The sequence below is a fragment of the Accipiter gentilis genome, chromosome Z (genome assembly GCF_929443795.1).
Source record: "Accipiter gentilis chromosome Z, bAccGen1.1, whole genome shotgun sequence".
Lineage (NCBI taxonomy): Eukaryota > Metazoa > Chordata > Aves > Accipitriformes > Accipitridae > Astur > Astur gentilis.
The window spans coordinates 88752908-88780693 of NC_064919.1; the positions used below are offsets into that span (position 1 = coordinate 88752908).

General features: G+C 43.3%; 1 protein-coding gene across 6 annotated transcripts in view; it reads left to right on the forward strand.

Annotated features, from left to right (window-relative positions):
• WDR7 (WD repeat domain 7) overlaps nt 1-25937 on the forward strand; it is a 150522-nt gene extending 124585 nt beyond the window's left edge. For all 6 annotated transcript variants that reach the window (XM_049795818.1, XM_049795817.1, XM_049795820.1 and 3 more), the window contains 3 exons: nt 20292-20396; nt 23128-23332; nt 23502-25937. In XM_049795818.1, coding sequence (XP_049651775.1) covers nt 20292-20396; nt 23128-23331 — 309 coding nt within the window. In that variant the 3' untranslated portion in view covers nt 23332; nt 23502-25937. The remainder of the gene's footprint in view (nt 1-20291; nt 20397-23127; nt 23333-23501) is intronic.
• Nucleotides 25938-27786: the final 1849 nt, after the last annotated feature.

Consider the following 27786-nt stretch of genomic DNA (forward strand, 5'->3'; position numbering starts at 1 on the left):
TACTTGGTATTCCCAGTGCCCAGCGTGAGACACAAGCGAAGTTGGAATTCATTTGGTTTTTCGGTGCTTTCCTGCAGCAGCAGCGGTGTATTGTGGGGAGCGGAGCCGGGCAGTGTCCTTCCCATGGCGGTATTGATTTGCCCTTCAGCTGTTTGCAGCGCAGAGAGAACCCAGGGCCTTGTTGTTGATTATCTACACAATGTCTCGGTGAACAGTATTGACCCATTGCCGCTCACTGCCTATGGCTCTTGATTTTTCACACCGTCTCCATGACACTCATAATAAAACATACTATCTTATTGCTACGTGGCTCTGGAAGCCAACCGATCTTCCCAAAGAGCAACTGCCGCCTTTCTGGAGAGCCATTTCGTTATATGGGGAGCAAGGTGTTGGAGCCATTTTAGGGTTGTCTTTGTACCCCGTTGCAGTGGGACCCGTGCCCTGTGCTTAGCTCCGTCCTGCACGGTGGCAGCGGACTTGCGGAAGAGGAGGCTCATTCGGCTGTGCTTTGTTACCACAAATCGCAGAGAAAGGTTGTGTGAGGCTGTATCAGCACGGCTTTTGAAATGTTTGAATAATCAAAAGAATTTGTGAGGGTCTTAAGAAAAAAAAAAAAGAAAAAAAAAACCCTTTTATGAAAAGGGAGACAACATAAAATGTCAAGATCACTTTTAAAATTTTAGATGCTTTGATAATAAGTTCCAAAATAATTATGACAAATAGAAATATCAAACAGTTTAGCTGTGGGGGTTTTTTTTCAAATCTGTTAAATTATTTTTTACTATAAAATAGCCATATCTTGGAGGAGATTATGGGGAGGACTCCTTTGCAATAGTTTTGGTTTTTACACTAATATTATTTTACACTGTACTTTTAGATTATTACTGTGAACTGTCGCTGTGGGGGGATTTCTTTGCTTTTTCATAAATAGGACTGTTCCACGATAAGCAATTTTCTAGTACTAAACTGCACCGTGAACTTTGTTCTGAAGCTTTAATTAGAATTATTAAAAATACAAGCTAAACTTTGGCACATTTTTAGAAATAAATTCATACAATATTTGCTATTGAATCCATTTAGCATCTTCCATTGCTGGAGAAGTAATGGGTTTGTGACCAGAATATTTTTAAATCCTTCAAAAACACGGTATGCAGAGACAGCCGATGGGAGGTAAAGGCTCTGTAGGAGGATTTCCAAGTCCGGCGGTGTGTCGAGCAGCCCTCTGGGAGATGCTGAGCCCCCTCCACACCTAGGGAGGACCTAAGTTCCCTGTAAGAGCAGATTTTTTTTTTTTTATTTTTTTAATAGTGCCTGGTGCCACATCCATCAGAGTGACATCGGCGGTCTCCAGAGCGGCATTTAGCAGTTCAGTGTGTATTCATCACGGGTGATGTCTCTCTCAGGAAAGTGAAATTGTAAATGGAGGGAGCTGATGACTGGCGGCTCCTGGGCGGAGGGAAGGAGAGAAGTGAGAAGGGATCTTTGCGACCATCAGGTCTGACCTCCTGCATGGGGCAGGGCGCTTAAATCCAGCATCACTGGCCAATGGGTATCTTCAGAAGATCATCTCATCTTGATCTTAAATCTTCCAGTAATGGAAAAATCTGCCAGAATAATCATGATTTGTTTCAATAGTTAATTATTTTCATTATTAAAGCTATATTTTGTTTCTAATTCGACTTTGCTTTAGCTTCAACTTCTGACCCGTAGGTCCTGTTTTACGTCTAACTGTTACTTTGTGTAAGAAACTGTTCATTTGTTTCCTAAGTGCGAGTGCTGTAGACAGTGGTCACAGTCCTGCCATTGTACTCAACAAACCAGAGGTGAGGCTCCTCTGGGCTGGAGGGATGCTGGCAGGCCCAGCCAGCCCAGGATGCTCTCAAGGATAGTGCCACTCTGTTTTTTCCTCCCCAAACCCTCTCGGTGTTCTCCTCAAGCTCTGTCAGCAGCAGCTTTTGCATGGCTTTTAGGTAAAGACAGGCCCTTTTGGGACCCTGGGAGAAATGCACCAATTCAGCAGTTTTTCTGTTTACAGCTGCATTCCAAACCACATCGATTAACCAATATTTAATCCATCTAACAGCCAACCTGTTCATTATGTATCATTTTCATTTCTCCCAGGAATGTATAAGACTGCACCAAACGCCTTTCAGAAGTCTTGCCACATGAGGGCTTTGACTTTTATCATCAAAACCATACATTTCACTAAGCTTGCTTGTTACAACCTCTTTTCTATAAAACTACATTGTTGGCAGTGTTTATATTATATTTATATAAATGTTTCATTAGTATCAATTTCATACGAAACATACCTTTCTTGGGGGCAATTTGCATCAGGTAGGTAAGCCTATAATTATTCAGGTCTTTCTCTCTGCTCTTTAAGGTACGACTAATACCGTGAGCTCTCTTCCTTTCCCTGGAACGTCCTGGTTTTTCTAACAATTGGTGGGAGTCCATGTTAATGAGCTGTGAGCTCCTTGGCTGCTTCATTCAAAGCTCCTACATTTGGCTACAATTCTCAGTGCATGTCTTGTGAAGTTTTTTATTTGGAAAGGCAAATGACTTTGTTGCAATTTATTCTTTTGTCTGAAGAGAAAATCAGCAGTTTTAAGCAAGGTTCTGAAAATATCTGGCAATGGGTATAAATAAGTCTTCAATCTTGCATCTCGCTTCTGGGTTTGCCAGGAAATAGACGTTAATTATTGGTTTAGCCTTCCAGTGTCTTCATGTGTCTCTTGGAGGTTGAGACTGAGATCTTGATATGGGCTAAACGATGTAACAGGGATTCAGTGTAGGAAAGGGACCACAGATTTGGTGTTTTGACAATAAATAACTTGCCGAATTGAAATGCAACTATATTCTGAACAGATTGTTGGTTTTACATCGGTTTTCATGGCCTGATAAGCCTGAGGAGTTAATGCCCGAGAGGTTTTTTTTAATTATTTTTTACTTTTTCCTACTGAGGCCAAATGACTGGTTTTGAGCTGAGCTGTAGTTCTGTGCAGGCAGACACGGTAGCCGCCTCTCTTGCAACTGAGGCGGCCAAAAACTTCACACCGCCGAGGAGCTCAAGAGCCTCCCTGAGCAGAAGATGGGCTGTTGCCGCAGCTGGGACGCAGGGATGCTCCAGCGGCATGTGAGCTCACGGAGGGCCTTCTCCTGCCCCAGCTCATGGCGCGGCTTACCATCGGCAAGAGTGTCCTCTGCAGCCGGGTCTCTGCACGGCCAGCTCTTCTGGTTGAATTTCCCTGGGGAACAACTGGGACTCGCTCGTCTGTAAGGCAGTGTGAGGGCTGGCTTGTCCCTTTGGGCATGTTGTGGTGGCCTGGAAGTTTATGACTGATTTTTCAGTGATAATGCAGAAAGGTATTCCCAGATCCCACAGAATTTGTTGAAGCTTTATGAAGGCTTTCCAGCTGTCTAATCAAAATGCCGGCTTGTTTTTGCGTTACTTGCTCAGTCTGGCCAACAGTAAACTTCCACAGTCGTCTCCAGTGCTGAGAAAGCTGGTCAAGGTGGTGGGGTGGGGTTGGGTTGGTTGTGTGTGTTTTCAAGGTAGCGGTGACTTCGTGCTTATGTGTGGTTTGTCTCGTAGAATTTCTGTTTCCGTGTGCTACCTGAACGCTGTTCCAGCCCAGAAAATTGGAGATGTACATTCTCCTTGAAATTCCCGTTCTGCTTGTTCATGTGACTTCTGACAAATTTCCTCAAATTTCTATTTCTGCAGAAACTGATGGATAGCTAAAAGGGAAAATGTATGGCTGAATCACCTCTTCATTCTTCCCAGGGAGGTTGTATTCAGGTTGCAGATTACTCATGCTATGCTCAAAAATGAAAACCCGGTACAAAGTGTTTACAACCTTATTCTCTTAAGTCTATTTTGAAAAGAAATTACCATAAGAAAAGGGCTGAATAAGAATAACAACTTCAACAGAAAGGCTGCTGTGCGATTAGCCTAATGCATGTATGTTTTTATGGGTTTTTTTCCTTTATCTGTGTGATCTCATCCTGCTTTTATTCTGGATAACAGAAAGCTGCCTGCATTTAAATAGACAAATACTTGCTGGCAATTTTTCCCTTGTTCCTGTTCATTGTTATGCACAGGTTGTCCTTTTTAGGCTGACCTTTTACTGGTACAGCTTTACAACCAAGCATGGTTCTCCTTTCTTGGAAGATGAGGGGGTGTATATAAAAATCGCCGAAACAGGTTTGCAGTGGTTCTGTGTCCGCTGACTTGCTCAGCACCAGAGGGATGTTTGATGGCATGAAGGTGCTACCCACTTCAACTGAGCGATTCCAGCGGCGTTTTGAGCAGTCAAAGCTTTTAAGTGTATGCAGAGCTGCCTTTAACTGAGTCATAGTTATCAGGTATTGCAAAGGTTAAGCTTTATCAGCTGCACAAAAAAAGGTTGAGGTTTCATCAAAAACTTCCATCCTCACAACCTGTCGACCACAATTTGATGATGATTATTGATTATTTCACAGCCTTTCACTCACTCTGGCACTGCGGCCAGCCTTGATATACAGGTAGGGCTGCAGTCCAGCTAAAATAAGACTCCATCTTGATAATGGACTGAGATGAGATACTGTTATTTGATAAAGATAATTGATGTTTCACAGTGAATTGGAAAACAGTTCTGAGTGCAGCAGATCTGTGGCTGCTCCATCTGCAAATGTGGCCTTTGTTTACAAAACATAGCAGAAGACATGCCATTAAACCTCTCAGCCACAGTGCTCTGCATCAAACATGCTGGTTTAGGATGGCTGGCAATTTTTAACCAAAAATAAAACACTTAAACGGAGAAGCATGATTTGTAATTCTGCAGTCACGATGAAGTTTCTCAAACGTGTGTGTAGCTTAGCAGGCTTCTGCTTGAGACGCCCTGGAGATGTTTTTTCTTCTGCTTGGGATGCACTTGGTAATTTATTTCCTGGATTTTATATCCTAAAATCCTTCTTTTTTTTCTAGTATTTATACATGGCTTTTGAATTAGGCAAAATTCTACTTGAAAAAGTTGGAATTTGTAAAGGGAAAATAAGGCCTAGCATACGTCTAGATTTCTTCATTCTCCTGAAGTTTTAGCTCATTAATTTAAAACATAATGCATGCTTCTGGTCTCCCATCTACGCCTTTGTTGACTACACATGTGCAGCCCGCAGTTTTGAATTGATTAAGGTATCACTCGTTGCAAGTTCTGTTCGCCCAAGTTCTTTTAGTCCTATTATAACCTTTGTAACCTCTAATTAAGCAATAGGAGATGGCAGGGAGTGGGGTTATCATGAGCTAATGACACCCCAAGTGTGTTGTGTGGCACAAGGTTCATCTGTGTGCTGCTAATCCTCTGGGGGAGTGATTATCTAATGATAAACGTGCCACATTGCAGCTCATTGATGCTGCCGCAGTGTGCTCCTGCCGCTGCCAGCGTGGCTGAATTACGCTTCCCATTCCAAACGTCATCTTTTCCATTGATTTTACAAACTGACAGTTTTGAGGTTTTCTGAAGTGACTTACATACTGTGCAAAGTCATGACCCAGGAGATGTGCTGCTTTCTTTTTTTTGTTTTTAAAGAAATATATTTATTAAGAATATGAGGGAAAAAAATGCATAGTCATTTTTGCTAGGCTAGAAGCAGTCTCAGCAGGTTGGAAGCAGTTAAAGGTTCATGTTAAATTCCAAGCAAATTGTTAATAATTTGCATAAGATTGTAAATTTATCGTCAACATGCAATTGAAATTCCTGTACTTAGAGGTGCAGTAATAGAGAAAAAGAATGATACTCTGCCACTTTTTTTTTTTTTTTTTCAAATTGAACACTAAATCAGTGTTATCAGACTGTAGAGATATATTTCAGGTAACTAGATTTTAGGATACATGGTCGTTGTTGACTTTGGAATGATGGGAAAGTATTAGTGTCTGAAAGTTGCTTAATAATATTTTGCTCATCGGAGTGTCTAGCACTATTTTATAGCCAAAACATATTTAGTGTCATTATTCATTAATTCTAATCATGATAATCCATAAGAATTAACTCGCCTACATTCTTTGGGGGCTTTTCCCCACTGTGCAGGCAAGCAGCAGGCATTTAATTAAGTTTGTGTAACGTATCTACTACAGAGGGATGTGTGAGCTCCTGCACGAAGCTTTTGAGAATCTGTTTCTCTCATTGACTGTACATGGAGCCCAGAAACTTGGGGTCAATGTGATTATCTCTTACTTAAAGTCGTCAGGTAAATTCTTGCTGGATAACAGACTGGTCCAAAATCCTTCAATTAATCCACACATACAAGCTATTTGCTAATATTTCTTGTCCTTTAGAACTGTAAGTGTTTGGGTATATAATGGGAGACTGGCCCTTACAGAGTCAGTAATCAAAGACTTTAGCTGAAGCACGAGAACTAAAGCTGTCTGCTGCTGTTACATCTTCTGGGCCCCTTACCAGTGGAAGAGGTGGAGCCTCTTTCAGAAAATACATCTTCCATCCTTCCCACTGAGGGGGCTCAAACTGACCTAGTCCGTGAATTTTATAGGAAAATATCAGTGTACCTCCAGTGCTGTTCTCATTTTTTAGGGGATTTTTGGCTGTTGACTTAGCCTGGGTATTTTGCATGCCTGTCCATATGTTCCTTTTGGCTGGTGGCTCCAGGCTTGGAAGCGTGGAGCATTCCCTCTGCAAACAGAAACTCCGCACCAACATTGAGCTATAGGTGATATAGGGTAGTATATACAGCAGTATATTTTGATGGGTAACTTACGAAATTTTTGTCTCCTGTAAAGAAATCTGCTGAAGCCAATGTCACTGCTGTTACCGATACGGTTACGTGTACACCAAGGGGTTCCTGGGGTCTGGCTGCCAGCTGGGACTTACAGTCGGCTCTGTGTTCCCTGCAAATAGAGAATGGCTTGGTAAAGTGCACGCAGAGACAAAGCTCACGGTATAGTGAAGAAAGCCATAAAATATTCTATTTTCACTGATTAAATCTTGGTTTTCATCATAGATATTTCGAACTGCATTTCATAGAGATACTTGTAGCTGATATTGAAGTGAGCCGTGCCTAGTGTAAACCTGCTGTACACCTCTAGCACCGGATGCGTAAGGGGCTCATCATGGAAACAAATGGTTCATTTAGCTGAGTAGTATCTCATTCCTTAGATGGTTTCTTCTGTAATCACTCCCTTACCCTGGTGCTTGCTCCTGCCCGGCCGGGTGTCCGCGGGGAGAGTGGCCGGTGGAGGGTGCGTAGCTGGGGGAGCCCCCGGCCCCCTTTAGGGGATCCCTGCAGTGAGCATCCCTTTGCTTCACCGCCGCAGAGTGCCTCCCCGGGAGGAATCTGCAGATGGTGCAGATACAAGCTTTGGTACGTAAGAACTCGGTCATTTTCAATGGAAGATTAAAGAGAAGCCTGAGTTTTGGTTTGGTTTATTTCAAAGCAAAAGATGCTTTTAAACATTGGTTAGAATCAATACTGTTTGGTCCGGAGTACGTTATTTGACTCACTGCAGAATTAACATCAGAGCTTTGGCAGTCAAAGCAGTAATCGAATTGTGCATAGTATTATTTTATTTCAGTACCTAGATGCCTTTGCAAATTTTTATTCCTACGTAAGGCATAAAGTTATTTCGTATTGTGTTTAGAATGAGTAGTTGCTGATGCGAGTGGCTTGTTTTAGTTAAGTTTGAGTACTGAATAGAAGACAGTGTTCTCAAATATGGTATTTTAAATGTACCTACAATCTGAATCTGTAAGTGCATTTACTGACACTGTCGCACTGACAAGTTCAGATGAGGCAGGAAAACTTGTTAGTAGAAACACACATCCTCAAATTGCAGATAAAAGATAATTAGTGAGTATAACCTTTTAATTTCATAGGCCAAAATCCTTCTCTGACTGGAGGCAGGAAGGGAAGGGAAGCCGTTAGGCTGCAGCACGAATGCCATCGTGCTGTCCTCTAGGCACGTAGCACATGTGGAAGCACATTTAGTGCAGTGTACTTCTGCTCTAAAAATAATCTGTTGTGCCCTGTCTGCGGTACAAACAGCCATGGTAATGTGGAAGGGGGGGCTGGGGATGCTTTCTGTTTGGTTTTGTTCAGAATCTGACTCATATAAGCGATAGCAAAGTTCACAAGGAAAAATCCATAGTAACATAATACAAGGCAGTAATAAGTGCATCTCTAGCAAGAGAGACAGGAATTTAAGGGGAGATGCTTTGGCTGCACTGGGGCTTCATTTTCATGTCCTCATCGACAGAGATGCAAGCCTCGCTCTTTAGTTCTTCTTACATTGTACTGCCAGTGCAGGATAGCCTCACAGCAGAAGGAAGGCATCATACTATCCTGGGTGAGACAGACCCGCTTTCCCGATAGGCTGCAGTAGCTTTACCCCGATTTTTTAAACACACCCAATAATACAGTTGAGGGATTTTATTCATTTTCATTGTAACAAGAAAAGGTCTCATCCTATCAACAGCAAATCCCAGCTACATTAGGGATGCAATAACAAAATAGCCACTTTTTTCAAGTTTCTCAAATGTCTTTTAAAAGCACTGTTTAATTATGCCCAGTTGGTTAGCTGGTGGCAATTTAGCAGTATATTTTGTGAGAGTAAACTGTGCTGATGTGCTTCTACATGGGAGACTGGTGGGGATTTAGCCAAGGTGTGAATTTACAGCACACTAACTCCTCGGCATTAGCTCTCCACTTGGATATTGTTGATCTGCACCAAATCTGCCTCTGTGCATTGCAGATAGATCTACTTTGCACATATAAATATATGCATTAAGCTACAAGTAAGAAATGCAAACTGAGACTCCTCACGTACAGCCTAGCAAGTGCACTATAAATTCATACCATAACTTCACTCCAACTTTCCAGCCTCAGAAGGCTAAGTAACGAAGCCTCGGGAATCACTAAATTTGCTTTTTAGGTCATGCTGATCAGCAGTGCTAGTTTGCTAAAAGACAGGTTTTTTCTCTTTCTGTACTTTTTTATAGTTGATTTGGAGACTAGTTTAGAGGAGCTTACTTCTTTTGCCTTTGCATGCATACCACGTTTGCAGGTACGGGAACATCTTGTTGGAAGTGGGAAGGCAGGGATAGATGCCAAGTGAGGACTGTGAGCCCAAGAGCAGAAATCGGGACTGCTCTTGAATAATCAAAGTTAGTAAAAATTAAATAAAAAATTGATTCAGCTATGGCTTTCTACTTAACTCTTATGCCTCAGCTCTCGGCTTCCAAAGTGGAGAGCTGACAGTGTAATCCATTCCGGTAAGGGTTTTTTCCTTTTTGAAGCACTACAATTCAGTATACAAAAGTCAAATAGACTGGGAAAAGATATTAAACTTACTGACCAGGCTCAGAGGCCACAAGCCCCCCACTGAGTTACAGATTTCTTACAGCACTGAGTAGCATCCATAGGAGCAGTGACAGAAAAGTAGGTGTACAGATTTGATACTGAGGTCTGTAAAGAAAATTGAGTTTCCATGTATCTAAGATTATATCTCATGTAGCTGTATTCAGACACTATTTCCTACACAAAAAGTAGCCTCGACTCTTCTTTTTCCCTTCTATAAAAAGCTTTTTTCTTCAGATGCTGCTAAAGCAGTTTTCTGGAGCTGTCCAGGGAACCATCCAGCTGGGAAGGGGAATAAGGATTATTTTTACGGGTTTTTTTTTCAATTGTTCTTATAACTTTCATAGGAAATAATTTCTCAGAAATGCTATTTTTGTTAGAGAGAGAAACCCTAGATTACCCCGTGCAGATTTGGCAGTGTTTAGCCAGATAAATTGTTGTCAGTAACCTCTGTGTGTAAGAACTATTGTCCTTTTTCCTAAAGGACTATCACTTTCGTTAAAGAAAAGCTGAAACAAGAGTGTATGCAAATACTTTTTAAAAGCAAAATTTAAGTCTAATGTTAACTCCCAATTCATAACTTGCAAAATCACATTTAATTTATATTCCGTATTTTAAGTATGAACAGAGCACTAATCTGCATTAAATGGTGATGGTCAAATCTGGGTTTCTCCCTTTAGGGTTGCCCATGGCCAACAAGCACATATTTAAACATGACTCTATCTCTGTAGCTGTACAGAACTGTTTAAAATCATGTTGCTAACCCATTTTTTTAACTGACCTGTTTCTCCAATCTAGACATGACCTTTCTGAATGCATTTTTGCTTTCGGGGGTTTGTTCTCCGTTAGGGAAAAACACAGTCCTGAACTTGGGCTTTGTGCCCAACTGCTTTCTGCTTTGCTTGTCGCATCCGTAAGTGCAAGACCGATCGGTGTCTGAGCACAGGAAAGGGCTGGAATCGTGATGGAGCAGGGTCTCAGTGAGACCTCCTGAATCCAAAGGAGAACTGTGCTGCCGGGGCTGCATTTCCCCCGGAGGCATGGGGACACCTGCTTGTGATTCAGTCCCAGCACTGCTGAAGTGGCTGCAAAATGGCTTTTCAGCTGTGGAGAGAGCGGGACTTTGGAATCTGCGATGAAACTAAAGCTTTTAATCCAGATATCAAAGTACATATCAGAAGGAATTGAAACAATTAACACCAAGCAAAGAAAATCTGTATCCCTAACATATTTAATAACTCATAACCAGAAAGATTTGTGAACATATCATCTCTTATACCTTGTCAATTATTGAGTAATTATTGAGCACTAACTTGTTTTAAGGTTTTATAGCTGTACAATGGCATATAATGCTCCAGGTGTTATTACTGTTATCATGAATGTATTTTCCTGAAATTTAGAGCAGTTGTGTGAACTAAGTGGCCCTGATACTATTCACAGTGTTTCTGAACACCCAGATGCATTTTGAACGCAAGACCCAGAGGACTTCACCTCTTCCTCTCCACCCATCCCAACTGTTGTTTAGTGATGTTTTAGTTGCAAAATATTGAGGAATATGGTAATGTCCATGATCTGAATAATATAAAAATATATGCTTTTTTGATGGTAGAGAAGTGAAATTCTTGTTAGGTGGAGGACTTTTTTCACAGTAGACTGGGATGTGATGACAAGGAGGACTAGTCATTACGCACTGCAGTTCTGGTGTTCCTATCTAGCACTGCTAGCGGTGACAAGAAGGTGGCACAGTGTCCTGGTGGAGATCACTGGATGTGCATATTTGCACAGTGTTCCCAGTGGGGTAAGGTGGGCCTCAAAAGCAGCATAAATTAAAAAAAAAAAATCCGAAAGCCGCTGTGTTTTTCAAATGCAACAATATTGCATCGCTAAGCATAAACCATCGTACACAAACTACTTGTAAGAAAGACTTAATCTTGTAAGAAAATGTTCTCCAAAAATTTTAAAATTGAGGACTGCGATTTCCGAGTTTCCACTTGTTTTGATAATCTTGATGCTGATGCTTGTGACCCTTGGAAGAGGACACGAGTGGTAACTGTGGAAAGAGCAAGCAGTGTCAGGGAGCACTGCAGCATGTGACAGTTTGCTCAGGTGCTGCTAAAGACCTGGAAATACAGCAGGTGCCGATTAGAAAATTAGAGCAAGGAGTGGCGAGAATCAGAAGACTAGCTTCAAAAGTGACAGCAGAGTTGCTTTCCCAGAGTCCGCAGGGCAGAAGACACTTCTAGAAGGATAATTAAGTCCCCAAACCCCACCATCCTGGTGGGAAGCACTGATCTCGTTAGCTTTTCCTACTCCGTCGGAGTTGCTGAACGCTTTTCTTTAAAGTCTTGGGTCACTTGGGAATTATGGATTTGTGTGTTTTGCAAGTGCATTGAAGGCTCTGAATTCAAAGGTTAAAAATACTCTGGTGCTCCAACTATGACCATGACACCGTTGTAACTAGTTTTCTCTCAAACTTGGGTGAGTAAAGCTGGAGCTGAAAGGGAAGAGCTGCATCTTCACAGAATGTTTGAGAACAAGTGCTTCTCACTGTGCCAAAAATCCCATAGCTCTCACGGTTTCATCTATGCTGACACAGATTAGAATGAATTTTAGCCAAAGGGTACCTTAGCAAAATGCACTTTGGCTGGAAAGAGTGGGAAACTTACGGGAACGTTGTGCCTGGCTGCAGATCTCATGACAATTGCTCGAATAGGAAAGGAGAAAAACTGGGATTGCTGTGACCACATCTAGCTCATCACCGGAGGAGTTGTGGAAGTTGGAAATGCTTTCTGCTCCAGCCGCTGTGTACTCCGATTATCAGCTATCAAATAGAAGTCAGCATATGTAGGCAGGTGAAAAGCAGATTTTGATTGGTTTAACACTTATTATTAAGCAGTATTTCCCTAACAGTAAGTAACTACATAGGAAGAGGGGATGCTCCATGTATTCCCATCTCCTGTTAACTCACTGTAGGGCAGCATTTCATTCTTAGTCTAGTTAGAATTTTTGATAGCTTTTTCTTTCAGTAGGGACTGATTTGTAATGAAAGATACGAGGTTTTGACAAACAGTGTCTATAAGAGAGCACATTCCTCTCTCATCACTCTCTGGTGCTGTGAGCCATTCAGGGTTATCTAGGTGACAATTTCTTTCTTTACCTAAGCTTCTTATGTTTAAAAAGGACTGTTCTATGAACTCGACTGTTTCAGTACAGATCGCTGATGAGTTGTATCAACTTACGTGTTTGCTAGGAAAATAATGTCACCTATCCTATCTGCTCCTGAAATCTGTTTTAATAACACTTACTTTTACTCTCACTTTTTAAAATTGCAAATCACGCCCGAATCGTGTAGCCAGAATCCGTCGTTCTTCTCAGTTCTTGTCCATGGGTTGTGTGTTCTCCCGTGGCTGAATAATGGATTTGACTGGGTTTTGCTTGGAGCACTTGCCATGCCATGGCAGGAGTGGTGCGGGGTGCGGGGACAGTGCTGCGGTGGGTTTTGTACTGCGGTGGGGGTACCGGTAGCCTCCACAACCTTCCTTCATTCTGCTAAAGCTATTAAAGAGTAAGTATTTTTCCCTAAGGCCTTAAGGTAGTCATTAAATGAACTCCCTTTGTTGCCCTTACAATTGGAGACCCGTTAGATTAATGTTTTAAAAAGTTTCTTGCGCTCCTACCCTTGCCTCCTTCCTCGCGGTGCTCCGCTGCGATGCAACCTCTGATCAGCCGTACACCATGCTGCTTGGATTGCTGTCATTTATTTTGGTTTTATTTTGTCTTTCTAACAATTTATACAGCTGTTCCCATTAAGGGTGTGATTTGCATTTTGATGGTTGGTTAGATGAAGTCCATGTACTAAGTGGTAAATCTGGTCCATGTTGGGATTTTTTGGAGAGCGTTCAATGTGTCTTTTCCCTGTAAAGTGCTCTCTGGCACTGGGGTATCAGCCCAAACTTCCTCACTACCATTGAATATCAGCCTTGAGGGATTTGTGGTGCAAGATCTAAAGCTTTATAGGGCTTCCCAGCGGCAAGCGTGTGCAAATCCAGAGCCCTGGTATTTGTCCAGTATGAACCTTTGTCTAGATTCTTATCTATACTTTGGGTTTGGGTTTGGTTTTGGTTTTTTACACAAACTGCTTGCAATTATTATTATTATACCCCTTTTAACAGTGATTTAAGCATATCCCAATCATACTTGGAATTTATATATTAAATTATTTTCCTAGATGTTAAACCATAAATCTTAGCCTATGAGCTGTTGAAACCTCTTTTAAAGCGGTCACTGTCAAGAAAATATGGATTTCAGTAACAATACCAAGTTGTCTAACATACTCATGCGGATATTCTGAGGTTACATTACAGTATTATGAACCTTTGTTTAAAGTACAGCAGCATTAGTTTCACAGAGGAAAAAATCACTGCTGATATTATGAGGTGGCTGCTTTATATGTTTGGGGCAATTAATTGCCATATGGATCTTGATGGTCCCCGTGAAAATTTTGCACTGACAAGTACCTTCTTAAAGCAAGAGCATATATCAAATGTTTGTGAACATGGGGGTGTTTGAAAGGCAGGCTGAGTTGGTTTTGGGAGATCCAAGTGCACGCTTTTATTACAGCGATCGTTTCGGGAAAGAGAAGGCCAGTTCTCAGCTCTTCTGTGCAGCATCAAAAAGTGGTTTGGGGCTGGAGCCGTACAATTTGGGGACGGTTTTAAACCATCCTGTAACACTTGGGTGGCTGCAGCTGTCATCTAATTTTTTCTGGATTAAGTTCAGTAGAGAAAGAAGCTGCCTCATTTTCTGGTTGTCATTTGCCCAGGAAGTAAAAGCAAATTGTAATGAGGGACTCACAGCAGGAGAACCTCCTAACAAATGAGAGGCATATATTGACTGACAGCCGGCCTGCCAGTCCAGTGATAAATGTATTTTTATACGCGGCCGTTCAAGGGCACTTTCTGCTCCCGTTGAATGCTGCCTGTCAGATCATGCACGGCACATTTGAATACTGAGTAATTGTATTGGCTGATGCGAAACTGTATTACTGTAAGGTTAAAAATTAAGTTATATATTTTATTAAGTTAAAAAATGTAATACATGCACTTTGATTTTATCTTGATGTTATTGAGAAGCCACTTAAAGGACAAGAAGAAAATTAATTTAAAGATGCAAATATACTCTTTTTTCTCAGTACCATCCTGAAATTTTTACTGCAGTTGTTAGTATTACTGGAACTAACACGGAAATTAAATTATTAAAGATACTGAAACTGTTTTAAGTTAATAGTATTTTAGATATTTCCACTAAATTGCTTGGAAAGTGGGGAGTTATTTTTTAAAGTGTTCATAAAAACCTCTGAAGGGCCATCTTGAAAGAACTTACTTTTGGTACGAAAAATGAGATCATATTTTAGATATCTTTTCAGATGAAGCCGTTTAGTTTTATATAACTTTGTTTCTATAAAAACCAAAGGCTGAGGATGCCCTGCCCCTGCCTGCCGCGGGCTGGGGCCAGCGCGGTGGCTGGGGAGGGTGCCTGGCCTTGGCTGGGGAAGTGCTCATCCTGAGGGAAAGACTTCGCTTGGCAGGCTCAGCCGGTGAGGACAGCTGTAAATAAGTGTGTTTTCTTCTCCTTTAAACACGAACATTAGTATACTTCCTTTATATTAGTCAAGACTTTTAAGCGTAGGAGTTCTAAGTTTCATGTTATTCAGAATCCATCATATTTCTATAGAAACAGAATTAAAACATAGTAAAAAGTTAGATAAATCCTACTTGTGCTGGGGGTGCGTGAGTAGGTGATGTCCACTGCGTTTAAATACCGACTTTGGCCCTCTGCGGGTGGGGTCCGCGCTGGTTTCCACGCTTGCTGTAGTACTCCCGTGCTTGTCAGCTCCTGGAGACCCGGGGCTGTAGATCCAGAACCCTTTCAACTGCAGGTTAATATTCAAGAGGCACAGCTAGAGCAACTACTGCTGGAAGCAGAAGGTCAGGAGCGTAGTGGCAAATGGGGACTTCTTACCATCTGTTGGAAATCCCTGGTACCCCCACCATTGCAGGTACCCATCTTAAGTGCATATATTCTGAAATAAGTAAACTTGTCACATGAAAGTATGATGTGAAGACCTGTGTAGCAAAAGAAGACGGATGTGCAGGAGCCCAGGAAGGAGTGCTGCTGGAAACAAAGATAAGATTCACAATCTCTGAAAAAAGAAAAATGGGTCCTGGGCATAGCACATCGCAGCCTCGTGAAGGTGCTGTTAATCTCCCCGTGACTGAAGTGAGAGCAGCCGAGCAGGCACTGCAGGGGCTTCTGTTTACCTTTGCAGCAGTCGTCGTAAGTCTTTATTTTTATATATTCACTTCAGAGGTCTGCCATTTTTCTTATTATCTCAAAGGCCGATACTTATTCCTCCCCACAGTTTGGGCTCTGTATATGTTCTGCAGAGTTTTGCATCCTACGTTAGCATTAAAATCCAACTTCTAATTTTTAATTTAAAAAGAACAAAAAAGAAGAAAAGAAAACTTTTGTTTCTGTGATGTGGAATCACTCAGTGCATGCCACTGCCAGGCAGCCTCAGAGAGATATGTGCGTGTCAGTAAAGCACTACTAACCTCTTTTTTTCTTGTTGGCTCATTTCTGGTTGTTATTTGTTATGCAGTTAAAAAAAAAATCCTCTAGGAATTACTGATCTGTCAAACCTAGGTTTATTTATTAAGATCTATTCTAAACTTGTATTATTTTTATTTAGTTGGGAGGGGGAAGTAGAGGGAGAGGTACATTTTTCAGTAGCGCCATCAACACCAATGATTTTCAGCTTAACATTTCAGTTGTTAACTGTCTGTTGTTTGCTTTGCCTTTAGCATAATGAGTTTTATGTTTGTGATTTACTTACGTTCTTGTATCATGTTTCATTTATGTCTAAGAACACTTCTAGGCGGTTGCTGTGGCAGATTGCCCCAGCTTGGCTGCTGAAATTGCCCGTGAAGTCATTGCCAGGGATTCCTCACTGATCCATGAAGGACTTACAGAATCGCCTCCTTCTTAATTTTCAAATAACCATCCCTTGCCCAGAGATTATTTGTATCCCACGCAAAAGTTGGAGCTGGTATTTTCCTACTGCTCCAAGCTAAAAGCAAGCGCATCACATTAAGGGTATGGTTCAGCTGCGGCAAACCTCTGCTTCTGTGTGTCTTTCACACGATGGGTACTGGAAAGGCAGTGCTTCTGGGGATGCGTTAGGCGTGCTGCTTTCTTAGTAAGTGAATTTTTTGTTTGCCTTTAGTTAAGGTACCCCTAGAGATTGGGGAGATAAATATCAAATAATAAAGGTGATAAAATATTAGTGTGTCTCTATAGGAGTACATAAGTTACTTTATCAATTTAAAGTATGCATTTCAGTATATTTATGAAAATAAAATTGCTGCAGTGATACAGTGTTTATTTTTTATGTCACCTTTAACAGAATATTGCAGTTCAATGCAGAGTTTACCAAATATTGGACTTAGAATTAGGTTGTCATAGCTTCAGTATATCATGTGTTACAGGACAACGACAGTGGCAGGTGCAGAAGTCAAATAGTCTCCCAGGAGCATCCTTCCATTAAAAAACAATTGCTTGGGCAGAGGGGAGCTGCAAACAGCTGCACTTTGTCCCACCGTCTCTGCCGTTCAGAATTAAGCCTCTTTCCAAACCAGTATTGTGCAGATTTTTGCATACTTTTCATCGTGTGCTAATGTTACTGCTTTGGAGCTGAAAAACTGCAAATAGTAACTTGAAAGCAATCCCAAAGAACGTGTGTTTGGCATGCGTTCTCCGTTGAAGCATTAGTGCTGTAATCCATTAATGCAGTGTTCAGCACTGCAGCAAAGCGTTGCCAGCCAGGGGAGTCCAAGCACCAAATGTATGGGTGCAAGCAGAATATTTTGAATGAGCAGCAATAATTTGTTTTTGTTACGCTTACTCATTGGCCTCGGAAACACAAGATGAGCATTGCAAAGCACAAGTTCAGATAGCGCACCAAAAAATAAATCTTGGCTTGAAAGGATTAGCATCAATTAGAGAAGCACTTCCTTTAAATAACAAAGCAGATTAATTCCCTTAAGGATTGTACTTATTGGAACACATTTTCAGTAGTAAAAAGAGCAACAAGTGTGCAAGTACTATTGATTTTCTACCTTTGTATTACCAAAACATATTTTATTGACAAGTATTACTTGCTTGTTAAGCGCTAAAGAGTTTGATGGGTCTAAACATTGGATCATCTAATTAATTGCCCTTTCAAACTTTTCTCCTAAGCTGTGGTGATTACATTAAAGAGACAGGTTGGGGGTTCTGCTGGAGTTCACTCACCTTTTACATGATAAACACGAAATGAATATATTAATGGTTTCTTAATATATAAGGCTAACTTTTTAAACGCAGTATACCATTCTGAGTAGGTCTTCATCTTTTAATGTCCCAGTGATGGGTACAGGAGCACTACTTTCATTTTTGCAGCCTCATTTTATTCAATAAATATTACAAAGTCTTTTTTCGCACAGTTAAGCCCTGCCAATTTAAAGTTGGCACAGAGCCTCTTAATGCAGAAAAGAGCTGCTATTGTGGATTTTCGAAGAAATACTTTGTGCGCTTCCGATACGAGCCCCGGCACTGGCCGGCGCTCTCCCCGGCGCTCGCTGGAGCCCATCCTTGGGCAGGGTCCCTGGGGAGCGCGTGGGAGAAACCAGGCCTTGGTGCTGACCGGAGCGGGGGTACCAGCTACGAGAGGGGCTCTCGGGTCTTGTACCGCTGGGTTATAAGGTGGGAGGGTAGGTGAGTTACCTGGCTTTGTCCCTTTTTTAAGATCTTTAAAACGTTAGAGAAGACATAGCACAAATGAGTCTGTCTTGTGTAAAGCATCTGTGTGCTTTGCAGCTGTGGAACAGTAACCTCAGGTAATGAGTAAATAAGATCTTAACGGTGACTCTGACCATGGAATAAGTGAGTAATTTTTCATGCGATTTCCAACATACGTGTTTGTATTGTTGGATATTGTAAGAAACGGTGATTTAATGCTGGTGAGGCTGCAGCTGTAGGTGTGGCGTGTGAGCAGAAGGACGTGCGACTTGCTGAGCTGACACAAGCGACTGGCAGCGCAGCCGGGGTGGAGTGCTGATCTCCTGCCTTACCTGCGCGGACCTCGTCGGTGCCGTAGCGCTGTGCAGAAGGGTGTGCTGGAAGGGAACGACGGTAGCGGGGTCTGTAACGTTCCGTGTTGTCGAAGATTGTCCGGAACTAGGAGTCCGTTACTTGGCCTTGGAAAACTTTTTGATGGCAAAAGATGTGCATCATGAGTGTGTGGTGCATGTCTATGCATCTATGATGCGCTGCCATGAAAAGTATGTGTTTCACATAATAGTTGAAGTTCTAACCTGAGAAAATACTAGGTACCTTCCAGTTGTACTATTTCTGAAAAAAAATCCCTTATGCTTCACCTACAATAAAAGGTGAACTTTTTTTTTTTGAACTTTTAATTACATTTATTATGGCAGTACTTAAAAGGATTTTAATTGCATGCTTCTAGTTGAATCAAGATGGGGCATAAAGGATGCCCTCGCTCGGTGGGCAGGCACAGTGCTGTGAGGGGGCAGCTGGGTCTGCTTTGTCAGGACGTTTCCACTCCCCGTGTTTGGGATATGTTCTGTGTAAGCATACCTAGACCCTTTACATTGCAATGCAAATATTTCTGCTGTTTGTTGGAGTAGAGAGGACTCTCTTAGTGCAACGGTTGTCTGTACACACAGAGGTGCAGCTGTAAAGGATGAACAGGTCTGGCTGCAGGTGGACGTAATTCTGCAGTCCATTATCTCCCTCTTGGGGAGGTTTTTACAAAAAGCAATTACATTCCTGTGCCATTGGAACGGAGTTTGTGGTCTTCTCGTTACTGTTCCTGCGTAGAGTTACGCTATGGCTGTCCTGACGAAGGAGCAGTGGCGTGAGTGCAGTAACTTTAACCACGGTGGGGGAAGCGGGTGCTGGAGCAACTGGGGGTGCAGCCGTGCCTGCTGCCCAGTTCTGCTCCCGGCCTCTCGCGCTGGTGCTGAGGACCCCACTGAAAACTTTAGCATTCTGAACGGGGTGACATTTCTGCAAAGATTGTTTATAAAGGGGGGGGGGGGGGCACGTTGTGCTTCTTACCATTCCTTGCCTGCTGCTTAGCCACCTGGAGGCTCCTAGACATCCAATTTACAACCTCCTTTGGGGAGCATTAAGTATTACATTTTTTTAAAAAATTCCCATTAAAGATGCATTTATGTTCATATACCTGACAAATTACTTTGGTTTAAAAACCGGATTTGGCAGGGAATGTGTTCATATGATGATTTAATTCTGGTTTATTAGCTAAGAAGCTATGAGAACACTTAGAAGAAATTGTCATGGTATTTAATACGGAGCGGCATGTGCTTAAGTCCCACCTAATAAGAAAGACATTTCAGTGGTCTACTTCCATGGTTTGGGTTGTCTGGAGGCATTAAGTGCCCTGAGGAAAGGGCATTCTCTGTGCTGAGCACAAGTCCCTGCGTGTGACAGCAGGAGTTACATTTCATGCCATTCCTTCAGCTGCACAGGAGCAGCACGTGCTGCCCTCCTGTCCTCCCCAACTGACGGGAACCAACCTCTGCAGAAGAGCTTTGCTTTGCTCCTCAGGGGTATTTGCCGATTAACACAATGACAGTCAGAAAATGAGTGCTAGAATAACAGAAAATGCAGGTGAATATGAAGAGGCATTTCCTCGTAGTATTTCATTTTTACTGCTGGTAATGGTCTCCCTCAGTTTTCCAAAAAAGTTTCGTAGAAGTTCACATACATGTGCATTCATGTTTACTTAAAAGTCTGTTCAGCAATGTCGTGATGGTGGGTAGTGAATCTTCTATGTTCCTGTTCTCTCTCCCTCTTGCCAGACTATCCATGGCCATAAAGGACCGATAACTGCGGTGGCTTTTGCCCCTGACGGCCGGTACCTCGCCACGTACTCCAATTCCGACAGCCACCTCTCCTTCTGGCAGGTAAGGATGCATTTCCGTCTGTCTGCACGCACGTGGTTAGTAAACTCACATTTGGGACTTTCTTTTAACGTTGTTCCATAATGGTGTAATACATAAGGAAATGCTGACAACAGGAGAGTCCCAGAAGTTAGGGCAGAAGCTGAAATCTCCGCACAGAGTCTTGTCGCTCACCAGCCAGCCCCACGCTGCCCTCCTATCTTACCCCCCCATCTTACCCCGAAGCGAGCATGCTCCTCTGCCTTCAGGCACCCGTGTGGGCAGGGCAGGGTCGGCTGCTGGCCTGAGCTTGGTCCCCCAGTCCCCTGCGCCTCTCTGCTGCACAACTCTTCCTTCACCATCCCTGCAGGCTTGTGAAGACGGCTTTGAGTAGTGGTATCCTTGTAACACAGGGCATTTTTCCTGTCATCGTTTCTATTTAAGCACTTCTTGCAGGTATCCATGGGTGAGGGATGGGGCTGTTTGCATACGCATCCGTACGTCACTTCTGGGAAATCAAAGCACATTCTCAAATGATAAACTTTCATGTTTGATATTTTGAGTATGATACTGTTGTAATAGTTCAACTTCACATACATACCTAAGATATCCACTGGATAAAATGTAGAGCCATGTAGGAGACCCCTGGCTAGTTCTGCACAGGCCAGGGCAGCGGCTTCTCCCTGGTACCTGTCCCCTTCCTACCAGTAGGAAGTTTTCTTCTCCGATTCCTGCAACCCCATCAATTCCAACAGCGAGTAAGCTTTGGGAACATGCCTCCTTTTTTTTTTTATTTTTCTTTTTCTTTTTTTTTTTTTTTTTGAGCTTGATGCAAACCCTCAGGGCAAACACAGACCTGTTCAGATTCCCAGTACCGTGGTGCCTGTGCCCCTGTGCCCAGCTCCGCTCCAAGCCCTTGTGTGGTGGTAGCATTGGGGACCCCTGTACTGGGCTGTGCCACACAGTGTGGAGCTGTCTTCTGTTTCCCTAATGGTACTGAAAACAGGAAAGCTGAGATATAAACGATATAAAAAGGGTCTGGAACACAAGTAGAAACTGAGAGGCCACCATTTTGTGACGTATCTAGAGGTTTATTTCCTTTAACGTACAAGCAATCCTTTTCTTTGTAATCTCACATTGGTATGAATATTTTGTGTTGGTTGTAGGCTGCTGCCTACATTCCCCAAGCAGGATTTTTTTCTTCTTTCAAATGGCGTTAGACTTAAAAGATACTTTATTTGGCAGCAACTGATCTGATCGACCAATGTGTGCTATCAAAATCATGGAGTCTTACAGTAATCGGACTATAGAACAGAACTCGGTATGCCCATAAGTACCAGTTACATTCTTTAACATACTTCCCCAGTTTTCTGTCATTCAGTAGTTCTACAGGTGCCATTAAAAATTCCTAAATTATTATCCATCGTTATATTGTGTGCTTTCTGAAACAGTAAATGAGAACAGCAAAAATCTTCATCCATCAGTTACATTTATTCAATTTAAGTGCTTGGGGAAAATCTGGAAAGCAGTCGGGCTAGATCTTCTAGAATTGGCAGGGGAAAAAAGAGTCAGGCACAAGTTTTAAGTTGTGGTCTGCCACACTCGTCCAGGTGTATAAACGTTCACATTAAAGTGGCTTTTACACAAAGAGTTAAATATACCTACACATTTAGTTTTAAAATGTGACCTCGTGCACTAGTGATTTTTCCCTTCTGTGTTCTATTTGGCACTATTATTAATGCAGGAAAATCAGTAACATTAGTCATCTTAAAAGGGTTATTACTCAAGATGATTTAAATTGTGAAAATGTCAGTGGTGCTTGCATGCTCCCTGCTAGAGATGCCATGATTTACACTCTCTGACACCGCTCTGCTGCCGAGAAGAGCCAGGAAAAAGTAATGGCTTGTACTTTGTACTGATCAGAATTCAGGACGTGGCATCAGCAATAACGCGCCTTAAATGTCCCAGGATTTGCCAAGGTTTCACGGGGCACGTCTCAGGGATGCAGCCGGCCGGCCGCCTGCTGATGGAAATCCTAGGGTTGCAATGCATGCGGATAGAAAGGTTTTTGAGAGTAAAGCAGCATTTCAGAAAGCGTAGCATTTTCTGTATCTCAGTGAGTTAGATCAGAGAATCATTTTTAAAAATGTGGAGCTAGACGATGCATCAGCAATAATTGGCCTGCTTTCCAAAGAGTGTAACTCAACAGATCTCTTCTGAATGGCCTCTTCATCTACCAGACAATAAAAAAGCTCTTGTTGGTGGGGTTTGTCTGTTCGTACCTATCATGATGACTGCTCTTTAGTCTGCATATATTCTGCTTTAGTGTTTTTATGATTTTGATAAATAATATTCTAGCATAAATGTAATCTTATTAATATTTCATGGTTTTTCCTTAAATTCTGATTGTGTATGCTTATGCTTAGCATGCCTTTATAAAATCCCCCCAAGGAGCGCAGTAGGGTATGCCCACCGAGTTCATCAGGTCCTCCGTTGCGCGCAGTTGTGTGTCGTGGTCTTTAACCACCATCCAGACCACCCAGCGCACCGCCTAAACGCTCAGCTACCCTTCCAGTAAACGGCATTGCTTGGCTCCAGTCTAAGGAAATTTTAATTAAGCCTGCTTTGAGACAGCACTGGTCCCGGGGGTCGCAGAGATGTCGATGTCTGGGAGGAGGTCCGGGTGCGCGAAGCAGGTGGTGACCCAGCCCCAGAAGCTGCAGGCAGGGTGGGTCACCCGTGGGTGTCTTTGCAGATGAACACCTCTCTCCTGGGGAGCATCGGCATGCTGAACTCTGCGCCCCAGCTCCGCTGCATCAAAACCTACCAGGTGCCCCCCGTCCAGCCGGCCTCGCCGGGCTCTCACAACGCCCTCAGGCTGGCACGGCTCATCTGGACCTCCAACCGAAACGTCATCCTCATGGCTCACGACGGCAAGGAGCATCGCTTTATGGTCTAGGGTAAATCCCCCGCGCTAGAAATCCATTTCTTTTCCGAAGTTCCTCGTAATTCTCCCTGTCTCTGTGTTCCTCACACGGGTTGCCCACGCCAGTGCCTGCAGACCGCCGGTGGGCTCCTGCCCGGCTCTGTGGGGCGGCTGCGCTGACGCCGGCTGGTTTTTCCTTGCAGCCGGGAGGAGGAAGGCGACGGCGCTGGGGAACGTGCTCCTTGCGTGGCGCAGCAGAAGCGGGGGATCAGTAACACTGTGACGGCGCTCCTCGGCCAGATCTGCAGCGGCAGGAATCAAGCCAGGCTTTGCAGCCGGGCTGAACCCAGCCCCTTCCTCGCTGGATATTGAGTTCATGCAGCAGCCCTCATTAAACACGTTTTTCCTTCGGAGACTCTGGCAGAATCTCAGTGTTTACCAAAAAGGCTCATTGTTTACATGTACTTTCTCCTAGTGACCACTGAATGATGGTGGCTGATGCATCTCAGAGCTAGGCACTTGGCTTTCTTAATGAGGGGCTCGTTGCCTCGAGATGGGGAGGGGGTTGAGTTTCGCGGGGTGGATGGCCTGTGTTCTGATCTGAAGGGGATGTTTCCTCATGCAAAGTCTCAGTTTTCAAGAGAATCGGAAGTGCTGCTGTGCCCAGTCACTGTTTGCTGTAGTCTGGAAGAAAGAATAATAGTCCACATGTAAATAAATAAAAAAAAAAAATCTCTTTAAGATGGAATAGCAAACTTGAAAAAAGGAGTATTTATATATAAAGGTGGTTTTTGCTACCAATGCAGGTATTTATTTAAAAACAAAAAGACAAAAAGCTTTTTCTTCCTAAAGCCGCTCCCATTTGTGCCGAGATGTGCAGGGCAGTGAGACTGCACCCACGCCGTGCCACCCTGCACTTGTGTCACAGCCACAGCTCCCACGGTGGCTTCACCGGGGCACCAGAGGGCAAGGACACAGGTCCTGGAGGGAGGCGGCACAAATGGCAACGGTGGGGAGCAATTCTGGCTGGAAAAATGATGACAAGTATGTAGAAGGTAAGTTATTTGAATGGATATATTGAAATGTTTTCTTCAGTAGGAATATTCCTGTGTAACATTACCTGTGACTGTGTTTCCCTCTTCTTACATATCTAATTTTGTGAAATATTTAATAGTGTGAAAGTATGCTGGTTTATGCTCACAGTAAAGAAAAAAATCTATAAGATACTATTTTATTTAAACATATTGATGTATATGTTTGTATAGCTTTTTCTTTGCCATTTTTGTCTGAAAAGCTCACAGAACTAAGAAGGCTGTCTTTACATAATAAAGTAAAAATGGTACTTATAGAATCTTCCCTTCCCCAAAAAGGAATAAATTAATTTTAAAAATGGCTTCTAAATATAAAAAGCATTGATTTTTTTTTTAGGTGGTCTGTGTAGTACACTGTACATGAAAGTGAGATTTACAGTCCAGAAGTTACATATCTGTTTGCTGTTTAAAAATAATTTTAAAAAATTTAAAAAGCAAGAAATTAAGACCATTAGGAATGTTTAACACAAACTGCCGTAAAGTTTAATCTTTTCTCTGGCGGGAATGTAGTATATAGTGGAGAACTCTGTAGTAGAATATCAGGGTCTTTTCTAAGTGAATTAATGCAACATGCATGTACATTGTGTTTATACAGATATATATGTAACCTTGGAGATCAAAAAAAAAAGAGGAGAGCTAACAGAGTCTTTTCATCCGTAGAATGAAATGCTGTAATTTTCAGTGTAGGCTTATGAGGAGAGTGCTAAGGTAGCCTGTAAGCGTTCTCCCACCGGTATCCCAGGATCCTATCTGTTAGGTTGCAGTAGATATCACGTTATGTATACGTGTTTATTTTCAAAACAAAATGCGGCCCCGGTAGGAATGGGGACCGTGCCCCTGCAGTGATTTCCTTTGTGGTATAGTGAACAAACATCTTGAATTATATATGCATTAAAATGTTTGTTTTAAGCTAGAAGCGTAATGGATTTTCTCAAATGCGGAAGAGAGCTGGTAATTTTCCTCGCCGTCCTGCCTGAAAATCAGTTCGTGTAGCAAGAGCCGAAGCGTTAGTGGAGAGAGACTCGCTTGCGGAGGAGTCGCTAACCCCCCAAATGTCCCTGACTGGAGCTGGGGCCAGTCTGCCCCGCGGCCCCGGCCGCCGGGCTGGGCACGGGGCCGGCGTGGTCCCCACTGGGCTGGAGGTCCCTCGCCAGCTCACTGCGGTGTGCGCACCAGGTAAACCCAGCCCTCCGCTTCGGTGAGTCTGTTAAGCCCGGTCCTGAACTTCTGCCCAGCCTCGCGCTCTCAGCACTGCAGTGAAATGTGTATTGTCATTCCGGTGTAAGCTTTTAGTGCTTTATTGATTTGTTAGTACTGTATTTGGACTTGTCCTTGTAAATGTAGAGACGTATGTGGCTTCACTGGCAGTTTACAAGCAAAAGATGACATGATGAGACACCTGTATGAAAATGTTGTGATGATTGAAGTCACCGTGTATGGTGAATGGTTCAAGTGTCTGCCTCTCCAGCAACTTCTTGACGAATCCACTCCCCGTCCTCTGTATGTATTAAACTTCCTGGTGTAAATATGCTTGTGAAATAAAACTGAACTGTATTGAAGAGTGTTGGTTTCATGGCATCAGCCTGATGGTGTGTAAATAATTGCCTGCTGCTGATTTATGGGCCAGTACTCGGAAGTCTTTTCACTGTTTAAGAAACTTCTTCCTTTTCATTTGAAAATCGGCACGAATGAGAGCCGAATGAGCCACCATAAGAGCAGGCAGGGGGGTGCGGTGAAGAGGCTTCAGCCTTTGTTACAAACAACGAAGGCAGAAGGGTGCTGAGAGTAAAGTTCTCTTAACTCCCAAAGCACCGTATCCAGGCAAACAAGGGAATACTCATCTTCCAGAAGTTCACCAACACGGGCGTGTGCCAGGTGATGCTCTTCCCTCGTCCTCTGGTTCGCGTTTCCCCAAAGAAAGTAACTGAAACCAATTGAACACTGAGATTTTTCTGAGGTGGTGTGCAGGACTACCAAGTCCATTTAACGTAGCATTGTGTTTGGGTTGGAATCTGCATTGCACGTTATTTTTTAAAAACAGCAGCTGCGTTTGCTTGCAGAGGAAGCCCCAATGCCGTGTGGCTTGCCGAGGGGCGTGGGGTGAGCCAGGGACAGCCGGAGCCGGGTCAGACACGACTTCGGCAGCCTTCAAAACAACAAACCCGCAGAGGAATCGTGTGAATCCTCAATTTTGGGGTGCGGGAACATGTTAAAACACCAGTGGCTCCGGTATTTCCTTGCAGGTGGCGCGCGCTGGTGGCGGCTAGGTGGGCGATCCGGGGCCGGCTGCGAGGGCCGGGGCACGGCGGTGCGGGAGGCACAGCCAGGCAGCGCCGGGCGAACTCTCACCTCTCCCCTCCTCGGCTGACAGGCAGAGCTGAGCCTTGAAAAATCAATACTTGGGAGCCAGGAGGGAAATATTTCCAACCTCTAACTAGAGAATGTATTTTGACAAGGCCAAGATAATCCAGGCTGCACAGGAGAAAGAGAAAAGAAGACTCATTTTTAAAGCTTGACACTTCAAGGTGTTTTTGTGCAATGGTTTAGAGAGAGCATCGATACGTACAAATACCAAAGGTCAAAAAGAAAAGCCAGAAGAATTTCAAAAATTAGATGCGCTGGTTTTGCTGTTTACTTCGCAAAATATGAACTGTTTGATTTGTGTAGAGAGACGGTCAAATGTAGTGAGCTCAGTGCTCACTGCTGTCTCCTCGTTTAATAGAAATGAAAATATACTAAAGCCTAGATTATACCTTAAGCAATTTACCTATAAAAAGTACATGCCTATTTCCTGCTATATATCTGCATTCAGGACATTAATTGTTTTTGATTTGGCATGATTGCATTTTGATGCAAAAAGATCAATATTTTTTTCATTTATGCAGCATCATTTTTTGGTAATTAAATATCTGACCGTGTACTTGGGTACTACTCAAAATGATCAAAAGCGCTGCGGCCCTTCCGCTGCTCCTTGACCAAGGTTTTGTTGGCACCTGCGGTTTTTGCCGGGTGAGTTAGGTCTGACGGAGCTGCGTCTGTGCCCGTGCTGCAAAGCGAGCGGGGCGGTCCGTGCCGACCCCTTCCCAGCTGCGACTCCGGGCAGGATCTGGGCAAGGGCCGCGATGGAGGACATCATCCTCCGTGGCTTAACGCCGCGCTGGCTGGGAACCTCTCCGTCCCTGTCCTGGCGCTGGACGTACAACCACACCTTTGGCCGAGAGCTGTAAAATCGCGTCGAGGCGAATTTCACGCGACGAACGCAATGCAGAGTGGCGTGAACGATTAGGACATTGCGCTGGACTCATTTAATACCAAGTAATGAAACCGCCCCGAAGCGTCGTGTAAAACCAGGCGGCATCTTGCATAACCTCGGGGGGAGGAGGAGGGAGGACGCGAT